Source organism: Grammomys surdaster, unplaced genomic scaffold, assembly GCF_004785775.1.
Source record: "Grammomys surdaster isolate TR1022 unplaced genomic scaffold, NIH_TR_1.0 324, whole genome shotgun sequence".
Taxonomy (NCBI): Eukaryota; Metazoa; Chordata; class Mammalia; order Rodentia; family Muridae; genus Grammomys; species Grammomys surdaster.
In genome coordinates, this window is record NW_021604743.1 from 25,200 (window position 1) to 45,011 (window position 19,812).

General features: G+C 39.1%; 1 protein-coding gene and 1 pseudogene across 1 annotated transcript in view; one reads left to right on the forward strand and one right to left on the reverse strand.

Moving 5' to 3' along the window:
* Ncoa1 (nuclear receptor coactivator 1) overlaps positions 1-19,812 on the forward strand; it is a gene marked incomplete at its 5' end in the record, with an annotated part of 70,129 nt that overhangs the window by 19,696 nt on the left and 30,621 nt on the right. The window contains 3 exons of the mRNA XM_028778094.1: positions 4,246-4,393; positions 5,608-6,937; positions 9,482-9,662. Of these exons, the coding sequence (XP_028633927.1) occupies positions 4,246-4,393; positions 5,608-6,937; positions 9,482-9,662 (1,659 nt within the window). The remainder of the gene's footprint in view (positions 1-4,245; positions 4,394-5,607; positions 6,938-9,481; positions 9,663-19,812) is intronic.
* On the reverse strand, positions 2,348-2,448 carry LOC114630017 (annotated as a pseudogene).

Genomic DNA, 19,812 nt, shown 5'->3' on the forward strand with positions numbered 1-19,812 from the left:
ACTTGGAAAAAGCTGATACAAGTGGAGATGGTTTGGAGAAGATTCACAGATTCTGTTCCGTTCAGACCAGTATTTTAAAGAAAGATGAGAACAGACTCTTCACAGTGTCCTGGAATCAGATGTTAAATCAGATTTCCTGGCCATACACCATACTGCTAAATGAGACTGAGGGGAAAATGCTTTCTTACAGAGAAATCTAGAAACTATGAAGCTAGGTTTCACAAGATTTTAACATCTATAACCAGGAAGTGTTGTTTTGTGCTTAGTTAAGTGTGATAGATGCTCTATTCTCCCATTTTAGGAGATTCATGATATAGTTAAGGTATTTTAAGTTCCCAGAAGTTATACAATAAATGTATCACTTAAATCCTATTATTACTCAGGGTACTTATTTTTCTTCAGAGTGGGAAGTGCTGATATAGATTGTATGTATGTATGTATGTTTGACCTACAAAGTAGTTTTATAAAAGTTTTATCTACTTATAGTTTAATAATAGGTCATAACTCTTTATCTTTTAAATGTCCCAGATGTATTGTTACACGAAAAAGTAGGCTAAGTGAGCAGAGTATGTATGTGTGTGTATGTATGTATCAAGAAGTTTAGAAGTATTGCCATAAAACATTAAGTACCCACATTAATGATTATCCAAAATGTTATTTGAGTTTACGTAGTTAATATCAAAGCTCAGATGACTAAAAATCTTTTCTATTTCAAACTTTATTGAAAGTATTTAAAATATTAACTTACTTGCCTCCTGTAGAAATTTTGATGAACAGAATTTATTCTTTATTGGTAATTTTAAAATACTAGAATATTCAGGAGGAGGAAAGAAAGTGACCATCCATCTAGGAGTAATTTTTTCTTTACCTAATAGCAGCCTTTTGCTTTGTATTGTTTTGTTTACTCTTCTGTCAGTAGGTCAGGTACTGCCACACATTTGCTACCTATTCAGTTGGTTGGCTTCCAGAAAGCACCTGGTGCTTTAGGAAAGATCACATTCTTTTCTTTTTCTTTTTTGTTTTTTTCGAGACAGGGTTTCTCTGTATAGTCCTGGCTGTCCTGGAACTCACTCTGTTAGACCAGGCTGGCCTCGAACTCAGAAATCCGCCTGCCTCTGCCTCCCAAGTGCTGGGATTAAAGGCATGCGCCACCACTGCCTGGCGAAAGATCACATTCTTAAATATCTGTACTTCTACAGTTGGTCTGACCAGGGACGGCTTGATTGATTGTTTGTTTGTTTGTTTGTTTGTTTTTGCTTACTTGAGACCTTTTCTGACAAGAAATGAAACAAGCAAAGACAGTTGTTAAGTTAAAGATTCAGCAGAGGACTCCCAGATGTCAGCAGTACCCTTTAGTTATAGTCCTTCTATTCAAATGCTTTAAAGGGAAACACAAGTCAGGATTCGGCTGGGCTTACTCACACAGCTATGTGTGTAACTTAGCACTTGAGAGGCTGGCGGGGGTGGGGGTTGGGCGAATAGAGAGTTTGAGAACAGCTTGAATTGAGTAGTAAGATCCTGTCTCAGAAGAAATTTTAAAAGTGAAAGGAAGTCAGAGACCATTTAAATATTTGCTGAAAAGTTGGCAAAAAACTTTGATCAGAAGCAAAACCAGGAGACCTAGGATGAAAATGTAATTCCAAACCTGACCCTGAAACCCAATTAAAGGGACTCAATGGTGTACAGAATAAATGTTTATGCAGTCACATCTGTAGTGAGCTATGGCAGCTACCTTACTCTTAATCTAAAATATCAGTAGAATATACCTAACGGTATATATTAACATAAAAGTCAAGAATTGCTTACGTGTATGTTACTTGTACCATGTGTAATCTGGAAACTGCTTATTTTCCTTTGTTGGTTATGCAGGAAGTAGTCACTCAGGCCCGTGTGTGGACTAGCATCCTCACTAGATACTGCCTCATAACATCACTGGCTCCATTTTAGTGGTGAATAACAGACATGGGCTAAGGCTGATTCTCATTAAATCCTAGTCTTATACAGAGCAGTCAGAAGGTTATGTGTGAATCTGACTCCTAGACTTACTCCTTCCTTTGTTCATGGTGACTTCCTATTTACTGTCTGCCCATGACCAAACAGCATAATTCTAGTTAGCTAGAATGTCAGGTTTTAATAAGTTGAAGGTTTAAGAACTAGGGGTTTTATAGCTTAAAGATAGAGTATTTGCCTGACATGTCTGAGATCTGAGCTAGATCCCCGTTACCAAGGGGGAAAGAAATGAAGCTTTATTATATTAAATAATTTCTTTTCTCTCCTTTCAAAGAGTAATTCTCAACAAATTGTAATCCATACATTATCATCTATAATAATCTTTTTTTTCATCTTTTTTTCATCTATAATAATCTAACTTTAAACATTTAAGTATGATATTTAAAGTAATAAGAACAGATATTACACTTGATCTTAGCCAAAAGGCCAAGAAGCAATAAGTATGATATTTAAATTATTATCCAAATTTTAAAAAATTTTTTACAGCTTTAGTTACAATTTAACAAGTTTATGCAGCATAATTAACCAAAGATTGTTTCTATAATCCATATCAAATACCCTAAAGTTCTCATGTTATCTCAAGTTTCTGGTTGTTTCTCATTTATAATTGATGATCAATAAGGAATTTACTCTTAATTTCCTTTATAAAATTAAATCTTGATTCCTATAAGAGTAAAAACATAAATTGAGGTGTAAGTGGTTGAAAACATACCTAAGATTGAAATTCTGTTGTTTAGAAAGAATATTCAATCACAGGCCAATATTAGCCCAGTTCCATTACATAAGCTTCAGACTGAAGCTCCATCAGCTAGCACTTCCTTACCAGATGACTTATTGTGGAGCATAGTATAAAGATCAATGGAGAGTAGAAAACAAGGCAGGCTAGAACATCAGCCCTTAACTAGCTAATGAAGTATGGTTTGTAAAAGGCACTTGGACGGACATTTATGAAGAAGGACAATGTTAAAATGGAAGAAGTCAGCATATAGCCACTAGTTCCGTGTGGGCATCAAGGACTAAAAGTGGAGGGAATGTGACTAAGCAAGTGAATGTTATATTTAATTCCAAATGGCCACATGTAGGCTCCTGCTGCTGGGGTGAGCAGTGCAGCTCTGTAAAGTGACTACCATCCCCTATGTAATAAGGACACTCGGAAAATGAACAAGATAGGTGGGTAAAATCATGAGAGATTTGTTATTTGTTTTCTCTGGCCCTTTAAAATCTTATGTTAATAGTATATTGTATAATGCCACTTTTCTGTTGAAGTTGTGTTTTTATAAATATATATTATTTAAAGATATAAACAGTTTGGATTATTAACATAGTTTTAGGACTCATTGTAGAAAAAAAAATTGCCTATACCCTTCCACAGAAGTTATTGGTGTTCGTTAAAGATTCTTTTGATCCTTTACTATCTTATTAAATACTAATTTCTCCATGCACTGCTTTTGGCAAGCATGGCAATGACTTAGCTGAAAGTGCAGTTCACACCCTCATTTCTGCACTTGGGCTGATTGTCATACTGCCGACTACAACAGACACTCCTCCTTAGTCAGGGCTAGGTACCCAATAAAAGGGAACGTATCTTCTCTTCTCTTGAGTAGCATGTAGCTTGAGAACTAGTAGATGTTGGTTTTATCTTAATTTGCTCATTAAACTTCAAAAATGATAACATTAAAATAATATAAATATGTAGAATAATTTGTCAGAGGGGATCCGAGGGATTTGATTTCCTCAGTAAATAAAGAACTCTGCAAGCCACTTAAAACAGAGAGGGTGAATTTCATGGTATATGAACTGTATCTCAGTAGTTTAAAATAATTTATAATTTAAACCATCAGCCATCCAAAGATAATAAAAGAAAACTTGTTAAAGATAACTCTAAAGGCAAAAGGCAGAAAAGTGCTTCCCAGTATTTTAAATGGAGACAATAAATTTGAATAATTTGCCCATTATAGAGAAAGATTTGAGATTTTATTAGGTTGGTGTTTATCACAGTCCTAATTCATGTCAGGAGGCAGCCATTCAAATTAGACTGTTAAAATCTGTCAAGTGGTATATTTTAACTGGAACCCCCCTTCCCCAAATCTCTAAACTGTTCTTTGAGTCAGAGAAGGCAGCAATTGGGAGGGCATTTTGAATGAGGTTCTTGGTAGAAATAAGACTTGGTAACTCTCCTTTGCCCAGCGTTCAAGTGTCAGAATTTTAACTAGGTTTTTCTTTTGTTTGACACAGTGATGACTCGTGGCACTGCCTCCAGCCCATCCTATAGATTCATATTGAATGATGGGACAATGCTTAGCGCCCACACCAAGTGTAAACTTTGCTACCCTCAAAGTCCTGACTTGCAGCCTTTCATCATGGGAATTCATATCATCGACAGGTACTATTTATTTGGAGAGAAATTCTAAGTTAGCATAAGAATAGTTTGATGAGTGTGTCCATAATTAATATTAATTATCTATCCACATTGGATTTTAGAGTTTTGTTACCAAATAGCTTTGTTGTTCATAAAGGGAGACAGGAAAGGTGGGACTGAAACATCAGTTAGTGGGTGAAAGCAAAATGGTGCCTAAAAATTTACAACATTCTACATAAGCACTTACAGCCTTAGAAGAGACCTCGGAGTTGATAGCATTGTTATTTTATTTTTAAATGTGCTTTATTCAGACATCTATGGCCCCTGAGTTCAAGTTGTTTATTATAAAAGCCTTACTCAAAAAACTCTCAACTTGAAGTCTTTCAATATTGTTTCTAATTTGTTCCTTTTCTCTAAGTAAGATTTATACTGATACACATAGCAAATTCATGAAACTATTCTTTTATGCTGTTGTATGTTTAAAAGCCCTAAGTTATAAGTACATATAATTTAGCATTAAAAACAAAGACATTTCCCCTCACTTCATCTTATTTCCATCTGATGTTTTGCATATTAGAACATGGTAATGCCAGTCACAAATCTGTTGTCTTAGTTACACATTTGAGTGAAGAGCTCAGTTAAACCTGAGTTCAGTATTCTGACTTTTTCTAGTTTTAGTTGAAATTTTTCTTGTGAGTGGAATTAGCACAGTTCTTTTTTTCATATTGTGATTTCTCTTCCAAAACATCTGCTATGTCTACATATCACCCTCTTTAATTTTTGCATCAGCAACACAGTATTTTCCTTACCCAGTCTTCCTCTTTGGAGTTGAAATACTTAAAAGCTGTATTTAGGGGAATCATAAATAAAATGCTTTCTAAATAAAGGTGTGGGAAGTTTCTTCTTCAAATTCAATTACTACTGCAATAATCATTGTTTGTATTAATTTTAGAAAAGTTTATTAGTATATCTATTGCATATTTTCCCAACACCAATTTGTTTCTCACACCACTGAAACTGTCAATGATGCAAGAGTCCATAGGTGCCATTTCCTAGGAAGTGGTACTGCCCGTTCTCAGTGGTAATGGCAGGTCCCTGATTCCCTTAATTTAGGATGATACAGAAACTCTACTTGATAGTTTGGAACATTAATGAGGCTAATGGCCTTTCTTATAATTTCATCATGAAAATATAAAAGCAGATTCAAATGATTGAATAATAATGTATTTTTTCCCTAGGGAGCACAGTGGGCTTTCTCCTCAAGATGACACTAATTCTGGAATGTCAATTCCCCGAATAAACCCCTCAGTCAATCCTGGTATCTCTCCAGCCCATGGTGTGACCCGTTCATCCACGTTGCCACCATCCAACAACAACATGGTCTCTGCCAGAGTAAACCGCCAACAGAGCTCAGACCTCAACAGCGGCAGCAGCCATAGTAACTCTAGCAACAACCAAGGGAGCTTTGGATGTTCACCTGGAAATCAGATTGTAGCCAATGTTGCCTTAAACCAGGGACAGGCAGGTTCCCAGAGCAGTAATCCGTCTTTAAACCTCAGTAATTCTCCTATGGAAGGGACAGGAATTTCCCTCTCACAGTTCATGTCTCCGAGGAGACAAGCTAATTCTGGCTTGGCAACAAGGGCCAGGATGTCAAACAATTCATTTCCTCCAAATATTCCAACGTTAAGCTCCCCGGTTGGCATTACTAGTGGTGCCTGTAATAATAATAACCGATCCTATTCAAATATCCCAGTAACATCTTTACAAGGTATGAATGAAGGACCCAATAATTCTGTTGGCTTCTCTGCCGGTTCTCCAGTCCTTCGGCAGATGAGCTCACAGAATTCACCTAGCAGATTAAGTATGCAACCAGCAAAAACTGAGTCCAAAGATAGCAAAGAGATTGCATCCATTTTAAATGAAATGATTCAGTCAGACAACAGTGCTAATGATAGCAAGCCTCTGGACTCAGGACTTCTGCATAACAATGACAGACTCTCAGAGGGAGACAGTAAATACTCTCAAACTAGTCACAAACTAGTACAGCTATTGACGACAACCGCAGAACAGCAGTTACGGCATGCCGACATAGACACAAGCTGCAAAGATGTACTGTCTTGTACTGGCACTTCCAGCTCTGCCTCCTCTAACCCCTCAGGAGGTACTTGTCCCTCTTCCCACAGCTCTCTGACTGAGCGGCATAAAATTCTGCACCGGCTTTTACAGGAGGGCAGCCCCTCAGACATCACCACCTTGTCTGTGGAACCCGAGAAGAAGGACAGTGTGTCAGCTTCTACTGCTGTGTCAGTGTCTGGACAGGCCCAGGGGAGTGCCAGCATAAAACTAGAACTGGATGCTTCAAAGAAAAAAGAGTCAAAAGACCATCAGCTCCTACGCTACCTTTTAGACAAAGATGAGAAGGATTTAAGGTCCACTCCAAACCTAAGCCTGGATGATGTGAAGGTCAAAGTGGAGAAGAAAGAGCAGATGGAGCCTTGTACCACAAACCCAGCCCCAATGACCAAGCCTGCTCCTGAGGAAGTGAAGCTGGAGTCCCAGAGCCAGGTGGGTGAACACTTGCTTCATAGAATGGGCTTCTATTTCTTCTCTGTTTGGCCTCTTCTACTCCCGCTCTAGACCAGATCTAGATGGGCTCTTATTCTGTCCTCTCTTTCCAGCACTAAGGAATTAGTTCAGAGGAGTGGTTCTCAACCTGTGGGTCATATACCAGATATCCTGCATATCAGATCTTTACATTATAATTCATAACAGTAGCAAAATTATAAAGTAGGAATGAAAATAATGTTATGGTTGAGGGTCATCATAGTATGAGGAACTGTATTAAAGGGTCACAGCATTAGGAAGGTTAAGAAGCATTGAAGTACAGGCTGAACCATGGAGTGCCCTCAGACATTCCTTGTAAAACTCTAGAAGGTACTACGGCCCTGTGTCATTTTTAAATGATGCCTTCTCTCCTTCCTCTCTTCCTTTCTACTGTTTTTCTATAGAATCAGGGTTTACATCTTGTCAGTCCTTTAATGTAAGCCATGCTAGGATACATGTTTAGTAGTCTGACTGTGTAGACCAGGCTGGCCTTGAACTCACAGAGATCCCTCTACCTCTGTTGTGGTTAAAGGTTTGTGTGGCTACACCCAACGTCTTAGGACATTTTAAAATGTACCTGTCCTCATCCCCTCCTCCCAACTTCATATAGTAACACCATTCTGGGGCAGAATCCAGGAATATATGCATTTTGAAAGAAGTTCTTCAAAGGACTCTGAGTAACAGCTAACTTGAGGAAGCTCTGATGTCCATGAAATAAGAGAGAAGTGTGAGGACACAGTGTGAAGTGTGAGAGCCGGCCTGCTGAAGGCGGCTCCTAAGCCTCTTTCCTGTACTCCATTTCTTAGCACCCTCAGCAGAAGGCCGGAACTTGGCTATTCTGGGTAGCAGGTCGCTGCCTTTACACGGCATGTCCTGAGACAGACGTGAAAAGAAGCTGTTCATAAGTGTTAGAAACATCTATGTTTAGGGTGCTGTGGAGCTGGTATGAAAGTCAATAGGCAGATGTGTTTATTGAGTAATTAATTGCTTATTTTGGGGGGTATTACTTTTTTTCTTTTTTATTGGAGATTTTATTTATTTACATTTCATCTGCTTCCATGGCCATGTGCACATATTTCTACTGAGTTTATTCTTAGAAGTGGAATCACATAATCCTAAATTGTGCATAAACTCGTTGTTAGTAGGTATGTGGCTTTTCTATTATATGAATATTCCCTGTAATTGTTCCCTATGCCATTCTAGGATCTATATGTAGTACATAATTTTAGTTTATAGTCTCTGATAAATGACCATTGATCATTTAGATATTTTCTTTTGTAAATTGCGAGTTTAGCCATATGTTTTTCAATGTGCTGTCCTTTGCCTATTGGCCTTTGTAGAAGTGTCCTCGTGTGTCTGAGGACTGGTCCACCACTGGTCACTGGTTGAACATTTGCAGGTGTCCTCTCTGTGCTATGGCTTGTGTTTTCACTAGAAGTTGTTGGAACTTTTGTTCTTATTACTTTGTTTTGTCTTGGTTTTTATGAAGCAAGTTTTATTCAATATTTGTCCATTTTTCCCTTATGGTTTATGTTTCTGGTACATGCATAATAAAAGACATGCTTAAACTGTTCACAGAGCATTACTGAAAGTAGCCAAAAACTAGAAATAGCCCAAAACTCCATTACAGAAGAATGGATGCTTCTGTTGTGACATGTTCATATAAAGGGATATTATTCAGCAATGAGAAGGGGGGACAGCTGCTGCAGGTGACAGCCTGTGAGGTTCAACTTTAGAGACTCAGGCATACATGTAATTCTACTTACACAATCTAAGCAGAAGAATTAGTTCAATAAAATGATGAAACAGAAATGGGTAGACATTTATGCTGATTAATTATCTCACAGCATTTGTAGTCTTATTACTACTCTAAAAGAAAGGCCAACTTACCATATATATATATATATATATATAACCTCACACAGACTCTCTAGCTTGTTAAATTCTTTGAAGTTCTCGCACTTTTTAAAAAATTTTTCCACAAATTTCTTTTTATATTTAAAAGATATAATAATATAAATTTGAAGTATTACAGCTTTGAAAACTAAGACAGAAAAGCAAAACACTACAATGCATCATAGCACAATCCTTCTCTCACATTCACTTTCTAGAAAGCTACATTAGATAATGTTACTTTATTCTATCATATATTATTAGTCCAAATTTTCCCTAGTAGAATAGATAGATCATGTGATTTCTTTCTGTTATTGTGTTTTTGTTTGTTTTTCATGTCAGAGTTTCTTTGTGTAGCCCTGGCTATCCTGGAACTCACTCTGTAGAGCAGGGTGGGCTTGAACTCAGAAATCCACCTGCCTCTGCCTCTGGAATGCTAGGATTAAAGACGTGTACCCGATGATGTAATTTCAATAAAGTTCCACTCCTATCTCTTCTTAATTCAGTCTCTGCCACATTTGGCATTTAGAATTGAAGAAAACACCTTTCTTCTACATTCTCTCAGATGAAAACATAGAATGGGTTTCTTCTAACTTTTGTTTCTCTTCTTAGTTTACAGCTGACCTTGACCAGTTTGATCAGTTATTGCCCACACTGGAGAAGGCAGCACAGTTGCCGAGCTTGTGTGAGACAGACAGGATGGATGGTGCGGTCACCGGTGTAAACATCAAGTCCGAGATCCTGCCAGCTTCACTTCAGCCCACCACTGCCAGATCTGCTCCCAGGCTGAACAGTATGTGCTAAGGGCAACATGTCATTTTAAGTGTTTGGTGGAACTGTGGGTTAGCCCTTTGTTTTGCTCCATTATTGCAGAACACATTTGTCTGTTAAGAATGAAGCATCTTTTCAGTACACCACTGTGAACATGAAAGTTATCTTTAGACATAAGAGCTCATCATGTATTTTCTTTTAGACTGGGTCTGATGTATCCCAGAGTTAGTCTCAAACTCACTTCGTAGCTGAGGATGACTGTGAACTCCTGATCTTCCTGCCTTCATCTCCCAAGTACTAGGATTACAGACAGGCCCCCATCTTGAACAGTTCTAACGTAGTATAACCCCCTCCTTTGGTAATTGTTGTTACAGTAAGTGGTTGGTGGTAAGGAGAATGGTTTGTGTTCGTATCCAGAGCACCCATAACAACTCTCAGAAATGCAGTATTGGGTCAGAGCATGTTTTTCAAATCTCTCTCTTGAATATTAGCCTTATAAATTATAAAAAGAAAAGATTCTGTTTCAAAGTACCCTAAACAACTACTGCACGTCCATCATTTCCTGATGAAATTTTACTTGTCTATTAAAGTTTCTAATTTTTTAAATTAGAAAAAAAAATTTATATTTCTTTAACTAGCATATCCCAAACTTTCTATATTATAGAATTGCTTTTCTCAAGTAATGCATGTTATTCCACAGAATTAGTTTTCTATGGAATGTTATTTAGGAGACCACAGTGTTAAAATATGTTACTTCTGTTCTAATCCTGGTTAGCATCCTTCTAAGTAAAATAGACTAGTGCTATAATAGTTGAAATTCATGAAATTTGGACTGCCAGTCTGTTTTTTACATATCAGATTTCAAAATTAGAAAAAAAAATCATTGATGATAATACCACTGTGTGATCTTGAAAGTGAAGGAATTTTCTAGAATGTTCTGGACTCCTTCCATCCTCTCTATCATCTATTGGGCTCCAACATGGTTCTTCACTTACCTCCTTCTCACTGGAACTCTCAGAATTCAGGACCCAATTCCTGGAAATTCCCCAAGACTTCAAGCAGTTGCAAAGAAAAATGAGTTGTCTTGCTGACACGCTTGGAAGCAGTATTTCAATTGGCCAGATCACTAGAGGAGGAGTCAGGAGGCTAAATTCAAGCTTCACATTCTACATATTAACAAAGAAATGAATTTTCCGAGTCTTACCCTCTTTAGGTACAAAGTACAATTTAAATGAAATGACTGAACTGGGCACTTTAGCTCGTGCCTGTAATTCTAGCAATTGGGAGGTACCCATCAGAGATTCAAGGTCATCCTCAGCTATATGGTGATGTGGAGACCATCCTGAGCTACATGACACCCTAAAAAGCAAATAATAATAATCATCATAATAATAAATTTTAAAAATCAAAGTTTCTTGTAACTGAAACAGAAAGCCTCCAGAGGGTAGTCCAGCTGGGAATACACTAAGTTATAGGACTAAATAAATAGACAAAATAAAAATTTATGTATTGATTAGGATTCCTATTCCTCTTCCCTATCAAGTATGAGAGAGCGGAGGGGTTTTCTCAGGAGACACTGAATGACTAGAAAGAAGGCACGGATAGATAAAAGAAGCCCCTTTTCGCTGTTTGCAGTCTGTTTGCCATCTGATCAACAACAATGACAGGTGCTAGAACTGTGAAGACTTGCCCTGACCTTGCCCAGTGAGCAGTGCATGCACACTGACTGAGAAGACAGAGCCAGAGACTATCACAGCTTTAATAAAGGCCTGCTCTGGAAAGCAGAACAGCCGGGCAGTTCTGCACAGTGGTGCACGCCTTTAATCCCAGCACTCAGGAGGCAAGGCAGCTGAATCTCTGAGTTCCAGGCCAACCAGGACTACATAGTGAGACCCTGCTTCAAGCAAGCAAACAAGCAAATAAAAAGAAAAAAGGAAGGAAGGAAGGGAGGGAGGGAGGGAGGGAGGGAGGGAGGGAGGGAAGAAGGGAGGGAGGGAAAAAGAGGGAAAGGGATAAGAATTACATGTAGTAGGCTGGTTTCCAAAAATAATTTTAGAAGCTAAATGACCCTGTGTTGTAATTTTTAAAGGGGTTCCAACCATTATACCAGTAGTGGACACTAGACCAGCTCTTACCCATAAACCCTGGGGAATGAATAGACACATGAAACAGATCTTTTCAGACTACAGTGTGGCACCATGATCTCTGTGAGAAAGCAATGCAGAAGGCCAGCTCTACAACCAACTTAGCTCTGTTTGTAAGGCAGAAAGGATTGATTTGATCTTGTTCACTCTTTTGGTTCTGAGACAGTCTTGCTCTGGAACCCTGCTGATACCAACCAGACTGGCCTCAAACTCCAGACTCTGCCTCCAACCAAGCCTAGATAGCCCAGCTTTTTCTTGGAGACATTTACCAAACCAAGTGCAGGTGGGAGGGACCCAAAATAAGAGGGGGAACATGGCATATGCTATGAACAATGGAAAGGGGAAAATTATATCATACAATCTAGTCTGAAAACAATTAGAACCAGTGATAAAATAAAACTCTTTAAAACAAAGAAAAATGACAGTATATCAAATGAACAACCAAAACATGCTAATTTCTCTACCCAGTGTCACTTAAGATAAACAGAGATGACAAGGATGTAAAAGTAATGGAAGAACAAATAAAACAACCAGTGCCCTGTCTCCAGGGTCACCAGGAATTGTCACCAGCAAATCACACTACTTTTCAAAAGACAAGAAAATGGAGGTGGAAACTTATTTACATAAAGTATTGAAGAAAAGCAAATATGATAGACAAGAAAAAACAAGCTGCCGGGCAGTGGTGGCACACGCCTTTGATCCCAGCACTTGGGAGGCAGAGGCAGGCGGATTTCTGAGTTCGAGGACAGCCTGGTCTACAGAGTGAGTTCCAGGACAGCCAGGACTACACAGAGAAACCCTGTCTTGAAAAACCAAAAAAATAAAAAAATAAAAAATTTAAAAAAAGAAAGAAAAGAAAAAACAAGCCATAGTAACTAGAAGAAGGTACAAAAGTAATATAAAATAAACTATGAGGTTAAGAATCCATGGTAGGTGAATAAAATAGCACAGTCAAGGAGGGAGCCAGGAAAGGGAAAAGAACAGAAGAGCAAGGTTAAATGAAGACGGCAGGAAAGGAGTGTGAGCAGGAAGATCTCTGTAGTGGTGCTAGCCTGGACCAAAGGGGATGTCACTTCAACCTCAGGCTCTGCTGAGAAACATCCAAGTATAAAAGAAAAAAATATAAATTAAATTAAGTAAATTTCATAAGAAAAATGGTAAAAATAAAAGATTTTTTTAAATAGAGTAAAACAGTACTAAAAATACTGAGAAGTTACGGAATGATAATGAAGAACTGGCAGAGTCAGAGCTGGGGCGATGGCTCAGCGGTGAAGGGCACTTGTGCTCCTGCAGAAGCTCCACATTCACCGCCCCCAGCAGTCAGTAACTCCAGTGTCAGCGGTCCGATGCCTGCCTTCCTCTGGCCTCCACACATCCTGAGCATGCATATGGTGCACATACATGTGTGCAGGCAAACATTCATGTACATAAAAGTAAAATACTTTGAAAGAAGAATTGGAGAAGCTCCTGTCTCCCGTTAGAAGGCCCTCTAATGGGAGGATCGATCCGACAGGTCTTGGGTGGTAGTGGCACCCTGGACTCTGTTGCGAGTCCTGTCGCTCCTGATGTACAGAGTGCTGCTGATATGCACGGAAAGCCACTTGTACTTGTTACTTTCATGGCTACATCCACTTTAGTAGCTTCCCTTCTTTGAATACTAGGACCCACTACTGGCCCCAAAGAGCTTTGTGACTTGGTTAGATTCCTGTTGACTCCAGAGCTGCCTCCTGGAGTTTGTCTTCCCAGGAGGGCCAACACCCAGGCTTGGCTGGGGGTAGGGGAGTCTCTCCCAAATGTGTCAGAATGGGAAAACAAAGTCCTGAGTTCACATTGGAGGGGCCTGGGCACCCTGCCTACTAGTCTCAGCTCTATCAGACCTCACTCATCAGTAGCACCCGAGGACATGGAGGAGGCATTGAGAATCCAGACTCTGTGAGGATCATTTATTGTAGCTACTTCATGGTCAGATCCATTTCTGTACTAGTACTTTTTTTTTCTAAGTTTCCTTCATTACTATATTTGTTTGTCCTCTCTTTGCTGCTGTTGACATTGCTTGAGTGGTAAATTTTTACTGTCTCTCAGTATGTACTGGAAGACTTAGAATTTGAAAATTCTGGTAGCTAGCATGTTTCTTTAGCTAAAGTAAGAAGCTCTTTTCCTGGCAGTGAACATAGATTCTGACCATAGAGGCCTCATTTCTCAGTTGCTGAGAGGGAATAGAGAGCCACAACAGGGAACCTCCTTGTGGCAGCCCTGGCACCCACTATGGGAGACTCCCTGGGCTGAGCTTCTCCCATGAGTCATAGGCTCACCATCTTAATCCATGGGCACATTCCAGAGTCAGCTGCATCAGAGCAGAGGTCTGGTGGCAGCTGTTCATTGTCCTTTAATTGTCCCAGCTACAGTCCATGGCCTGTTCCTGAGTTGTTCTGATCCTCTTCTGAGAAAACCCATTTAGGAAAGTCTTCTCCCCTGTGTCTTAATTTAGTTGAGTTGTGGCACCAGCTTGTGTCCATCTGTGCTTTATCCTCAGACTTCATGAGTCTGCTCTTCTGCTCCTTGTGCTTCTGCCTTCCTTTAAGTGGAGATTTTTTTTCTCTCTCCCTCCATTTTTCTTATTTCACTGATTTTGTTTTGTTCTTTTGGGGTTTTGTTGAGGGCTCTTGCTGTTGCTTTGAGACAGACTCTTGCAAAGTATCCCAGATTGGCCTCATGCTCTCAGTAGTTGTCTTCTCATCCCTGCAGTGTCTTTTTGAGCTGTCTTCATATCCTTGTCTTTGTGAGTCAGTTGAATGTTTGATAATTTGTAATGTTATTTTTAACAAAGCTTGTTGATCAAAGAAATAATGCCAAGGATGGAGAGATGGTTTAATTGGCACTGTGCTTGCAAGCAGAGGGGCCCAGATTCCATTCCCAGTACTCACATAAGAATTAAAAGGGATGGAGGGATGGTTTAATTGGCACTGTGCTTGCAAGCAGAGGGGCCCAGATTCCATTCCCAGTACTTACATAAGAATTAAAAGCTAGGCATGATAGCACATGCCTGTAATCCCAGCACATAGACAGCCCAAGTCTGCAAGCTCCAAGTTCAGCATGAGACTCTGAGCCTTCAGATAGATCTCTGGTTGTAAGGAAGGCTCTTCATGCTTTCTCGGTCAGATCCCGGCCTTGTTGATGCATCTGCTATAACCTGAAGCATAGCTTTACTCCAGGTCAGAGTGAAAAGGAGTACACATAATGGGTAACCTGGGCTCTCTGACAGAGGAAATCTTCCGATGATCCGTCTGCCCTATCTCCTTCACTGAGCAGGGCTTTTGAGTTCCATTGTCTAACTTCTGTGGCACCACTACTCATTAGCTACTCTGATTGCAAGGTCAACCACATATAACCACATGTTAGTGAAGTTAGAGTTCACTTCTATATTTGAAGAAGTTTTCTGCTTTGTGATGAAAAGGAAAGAAGAAGAGGCAATAAACGTGACCCTAAAAGCACAGTGGAACAAAAATGTTAGCTGTCATCTAAATTTTAATATGTGAGGGATCAGCTAGGCATGTTACTGAGAGACGGTTTACCCTGGCTGGACCACAAAAGTGTTCTTCCTTCCTGTTCAATGTGGGAAGGAAGCTTTTAATACTGGATGATACAGTAACCTTTCGGATCCAGCTAACTGTGTGAGGGTGGCATTCCTTCGGGAGTGCAACTAAGCCCAGGAATGCCACTCTTTACTATTTTCAATGGGATCTTTTAAAAGAACAACGTATCATGCTCTCCATGGTTGTTAATGCTTTGGGTAGGACCAGGGATTTTCCCAGATCTTAAATTTGTAATAAAGTTTTGCAATAATATTAAAATAAGGAAGTAAGGCACTGCTACATAACAGTAAGTAGGGACATAGTGCAGCTGGCAGAGCGCTTGTCTAGCATGCATAATGTCCTGGGTTCTATCTCTAGCATCACGTAGAACTGGTGATGGTGGTACATGCTTGTCATCCAGGGAGGGAGAGGCAGGAGGATCAGATGTACAAAGTAAAGACAGAGGTCAGCCTTGACCTTCATAGCAAGGGCCTTTACCTGCTGCGCCATCTTGCCATACTAGTAATGCTTGTTTTATTCAAAATTTAAATCAAGTTTACCTATGAAGAAACTCTTTAAAAGATTTGCAGCCTGGTTAAACAGTTCCAAAGGAATTCCAGAAGTGTCTGAGTAAGCAGGCGAGCTCCGCCTGCAGTTGTTTCTACATTCCCTCAACATATAGTTCCTTAATAATTATTTTTTAAATCCTATTAACTTGTAGATCATTAAAATATATAACTAGGGCTGGTGAGATGGGTCAGTGGTTAAGAGCACTGACTGCTCTCCTAGAGGTCATGAGTTCAAATCCCAGCAACCACATGGTGGCTCACAACCATCTGCAATGAGATCTGATGCCCTCATATGGGTGTCTGAAGACAGCTACAGTGTACTTACATATAATAAATAAAAATAAATAAATAAACATTAAAAAAATAAAATATAAAATATATAACTATAAAATAGTAAGTTCCAAATGGAATAAGTTTTTAGTACTTAAGAGCCATTGCACTTTCTTGTTTTAGACGTTACATATAGTATGGGATTTTAAATTTTATTTTAGTAATTTATTTTATTAATTAAGATAGTCACATAAGATAGCAAAACAATACCAATAAAACTATGTAATATTATCTATGTGACATACACAGAGTTCTCTTCATCTTCTGTGTGTGTGTGTGTACATTCTTAAGTATGTATACACACATGAACACACACACACATACACACAGCAGGAGGATCATTATTTAAAAGCCAGCCTAGCTACATAAGCAAATTCAAGGCCAGCCTGAGCTACATATTGAGGGGAAAAAAGCATCATACTGTACACATTGACTGTTTTGTATATTTGCCTTTTCCTTGGATAGCTTGCTGTTCCTAATTTGCACTGTTTTGTATCTGTATGAGGGTTAAGGTTTCTTAGAGGTAACTGGTGTCTTTTACTATTATAGACCTGTAATGAGGAACCTTTCGTAGAGATAGTTATTACTTATAAGAGTATATATGAAGTACAAATTCTAAATATAAATGTCTGGATCAAAGGACTGATACATGGATAGTATTAAGTGATCCTTCTCACAAAGTATACCTCTGATGTTCCTATTTCTGTATACCTTTTGGAGTACTTTGAATTATGGATTTTCTCATCATTATAAATATGATGGGTTTTTGTTTGCACAATATTATTTCAAGCTGTTTTTATTTTACTCTGAGTTAAGTTGACCATTTTTGATGATTTTACATGATCTCTTTATAATCCCTGATCATTTGTCTACTTGGTTACTGGATTCTTATTAATTTATGAGAGCGTTTATTTACTAAAGAAATCAGCCCTTATTTACTTAATGTTTAAAAGACAACAGTGACACTCTGACTGCCATGCACAGTTACAGCCAGATATAACACAAACTGAGCCAGAAGTTTCCTTTTCAACAGCTGGGGAAGATTAACTGTGAATGTGAGAATGGGAAGTTGTTGGGTCAGCCATTGGAGATAGTAACTTGGGCAAAAGCCACCTCCTGAAAGACGATGCCAGTCTCCTTGCTTTGCAGAAAGTTGTTAAATTATTTAATATCCTTTCTCTGGATTCTTTGTAGCTAACAGGGATGCAGAGTTTCTCTTTGGCTAGATTTAAGTTGATGAAATGTATGTTGAGCTAATGGTGGAGGACAGCCTGGATGACTGGAGGATCCCAGGCGTCATGGACAGTGTAGCAAATCGTCATCTGGAAGAATAGCATTATATGTGTATATACAGATACTCTATTAGCTATCTTTGGGGGCTCCTTTTTAAACTCCACTTTAGCTGCCTCTCTCCAAAACTAACCTTTGTCTTACACAGGCGCACGCGTGCGCATGCGCGTGCGCACACACACACACACACACACACGCACTCACACATTTATAATTATGTACACACATACATACAATACATGCACTCATTTATGTCTGTGATGAGAAAACAAGCATGACTAAAAGTAGGGCTCCCCCCTTCAACAAAACAGAAAACTTGTGTATTTCGTAGCTTCTAATGAATTTCTATAAAAGGCAGTTTCTGAAAGAAGTCTAAAGATTGAAGTGGTCCTGGACAAACTTCCTTTAAACATCCAATCTATATAAATAAAACCTTTAAGTGAACCAATGTGGTTTTGGTTGTAGATTTTATTGTGGTTTGTTTTTATTTATGCATGTTTGCTTGGACATCAGACTTAACACGTGAATGTCTCCGATATTTGGGGGTTTAGTGTTTTTAATTTGAGCTAAGGCAGGCTGGGCTCCAGCTCTACAGCCGCCTGCCTTAGCTTCTCAGTGCTCAGGTTATGGGCACATACCACCATGTCTAGCTATTGTGACAATATTTGATCTAACTTATTCTCTTAGCATTTTCCATCAAGACTAGTAAAATAAGATGTTGTTTCCTAACATCGAATTAAGTAAACTATCCTACTGCTTGGCAATGATAGTACGCAGCTATGTACATTTTCTCAAAGTGAAGTATGATTAACTTTTTCTAGGCTCTGTTTCATAAATGGTTAGTTCTAAGGCTCTGCTGTTAGAGCAGAGCAGCAGGGCAGCCTTAGGAAGCCTGTGGCCACCAATCTGACGTAGCTACTGAGAGAAACTAAGAAGAAACTTTCCCATCACTGTTTTCATTTTGTCATTTGTTGTACCTTTCAGAATCCTACAGAATTTGATTTTTATACCCTTTGTTCCATTTGGATTTAAGTTTAATTAAAAGTTATAGTTACATGCATTTAAATTAAGAAAATGTCAGGCTGGACAGTTGGCTCAGCAGTTAAAGAGCACTTGTTGCTCTTGCAAAAGACCCAGGCTCGATTCCTAGTACTTACATGTCAGCTCACAACCCTAAGTTACTCCATTTATACAAGATATGGTTCCCCTTTTCTAACCTCCAAGGGCACCAGATGCATAGTCTCATAGCATGTCTCAGTTACTGTTCTATTGCTGTGGAGTGACACCATGACCAAGGCAAATCTTATAAAAGAAAGCATTTAATTGGGGGATACTTACAGTTTTGGACGGTTGGCTAATGACTGTGATGGCAGGAAGCAAACAGACATGGCACCGGAACATTAGCTGAGAGGTTTACATTCTGATATGCACACAACAGGCAGAGAGAGGAGGAGGTGGAGACTGGGCCTTTGAAACCTCAAAGCCCACCCCCATTGACACACCTTCTCTAACAAGGCCACACCTCCTAATTCTTCCAAAAGCGTTCTACTAACTGGGGACCAAACATTTAAAGATATATGAGCCTATGCCCCAAACCATCACCTAGTAGACATACATGTATGCAGACAAAGCACTCATATACATAAAAATAAATAGGTCTTTTTAAAAATTCATTATCAGGCTGGGGGATGGTGTGGCTCAGTAAATAGAGAGCTTGAGCCCAGATCTCTTCCAGGAAGAAGTTAAGAGAACCACAGAAGGCTGTAGGCCTGCCAGTCTAGCAAAGCAATGCACTCTAGGTCCTGAGAAATGTTATCTTAAATAATGATGGTTACGAGCACAGGCTATTCCCAGAGGTTTGATTTGTAGCAACCACATGACAGCTCACAGGTCTCTGTGACTACCATCCCTGGGGATCTGACCCCTTTTTCTGGCATCTGAACTAGGAGCACACTGGGACACTGAGACATATGCATAGTTAAAACACTCAAGCATGGTTTTTTATAATTAAGAAAGAAAAAGGAGGAGGTAGGAGGGGATAGTGAAGGGACCCGAAGTCAACCACTGAGCTCCCATCTTACATAGATGAGTATGTATGTATATACACACACACACACAATCACATATACATTGGAAACAATGAAAGTAAATGTATGTGTGAGTTAAGATATTTTTATGTTAAAAAGCAAACCTTGTGTGTTATTTATATTTTTAGACATCCTCAAATCTACTCACTCATAATCAAAATGGGGAACTTGGGGTTTTGG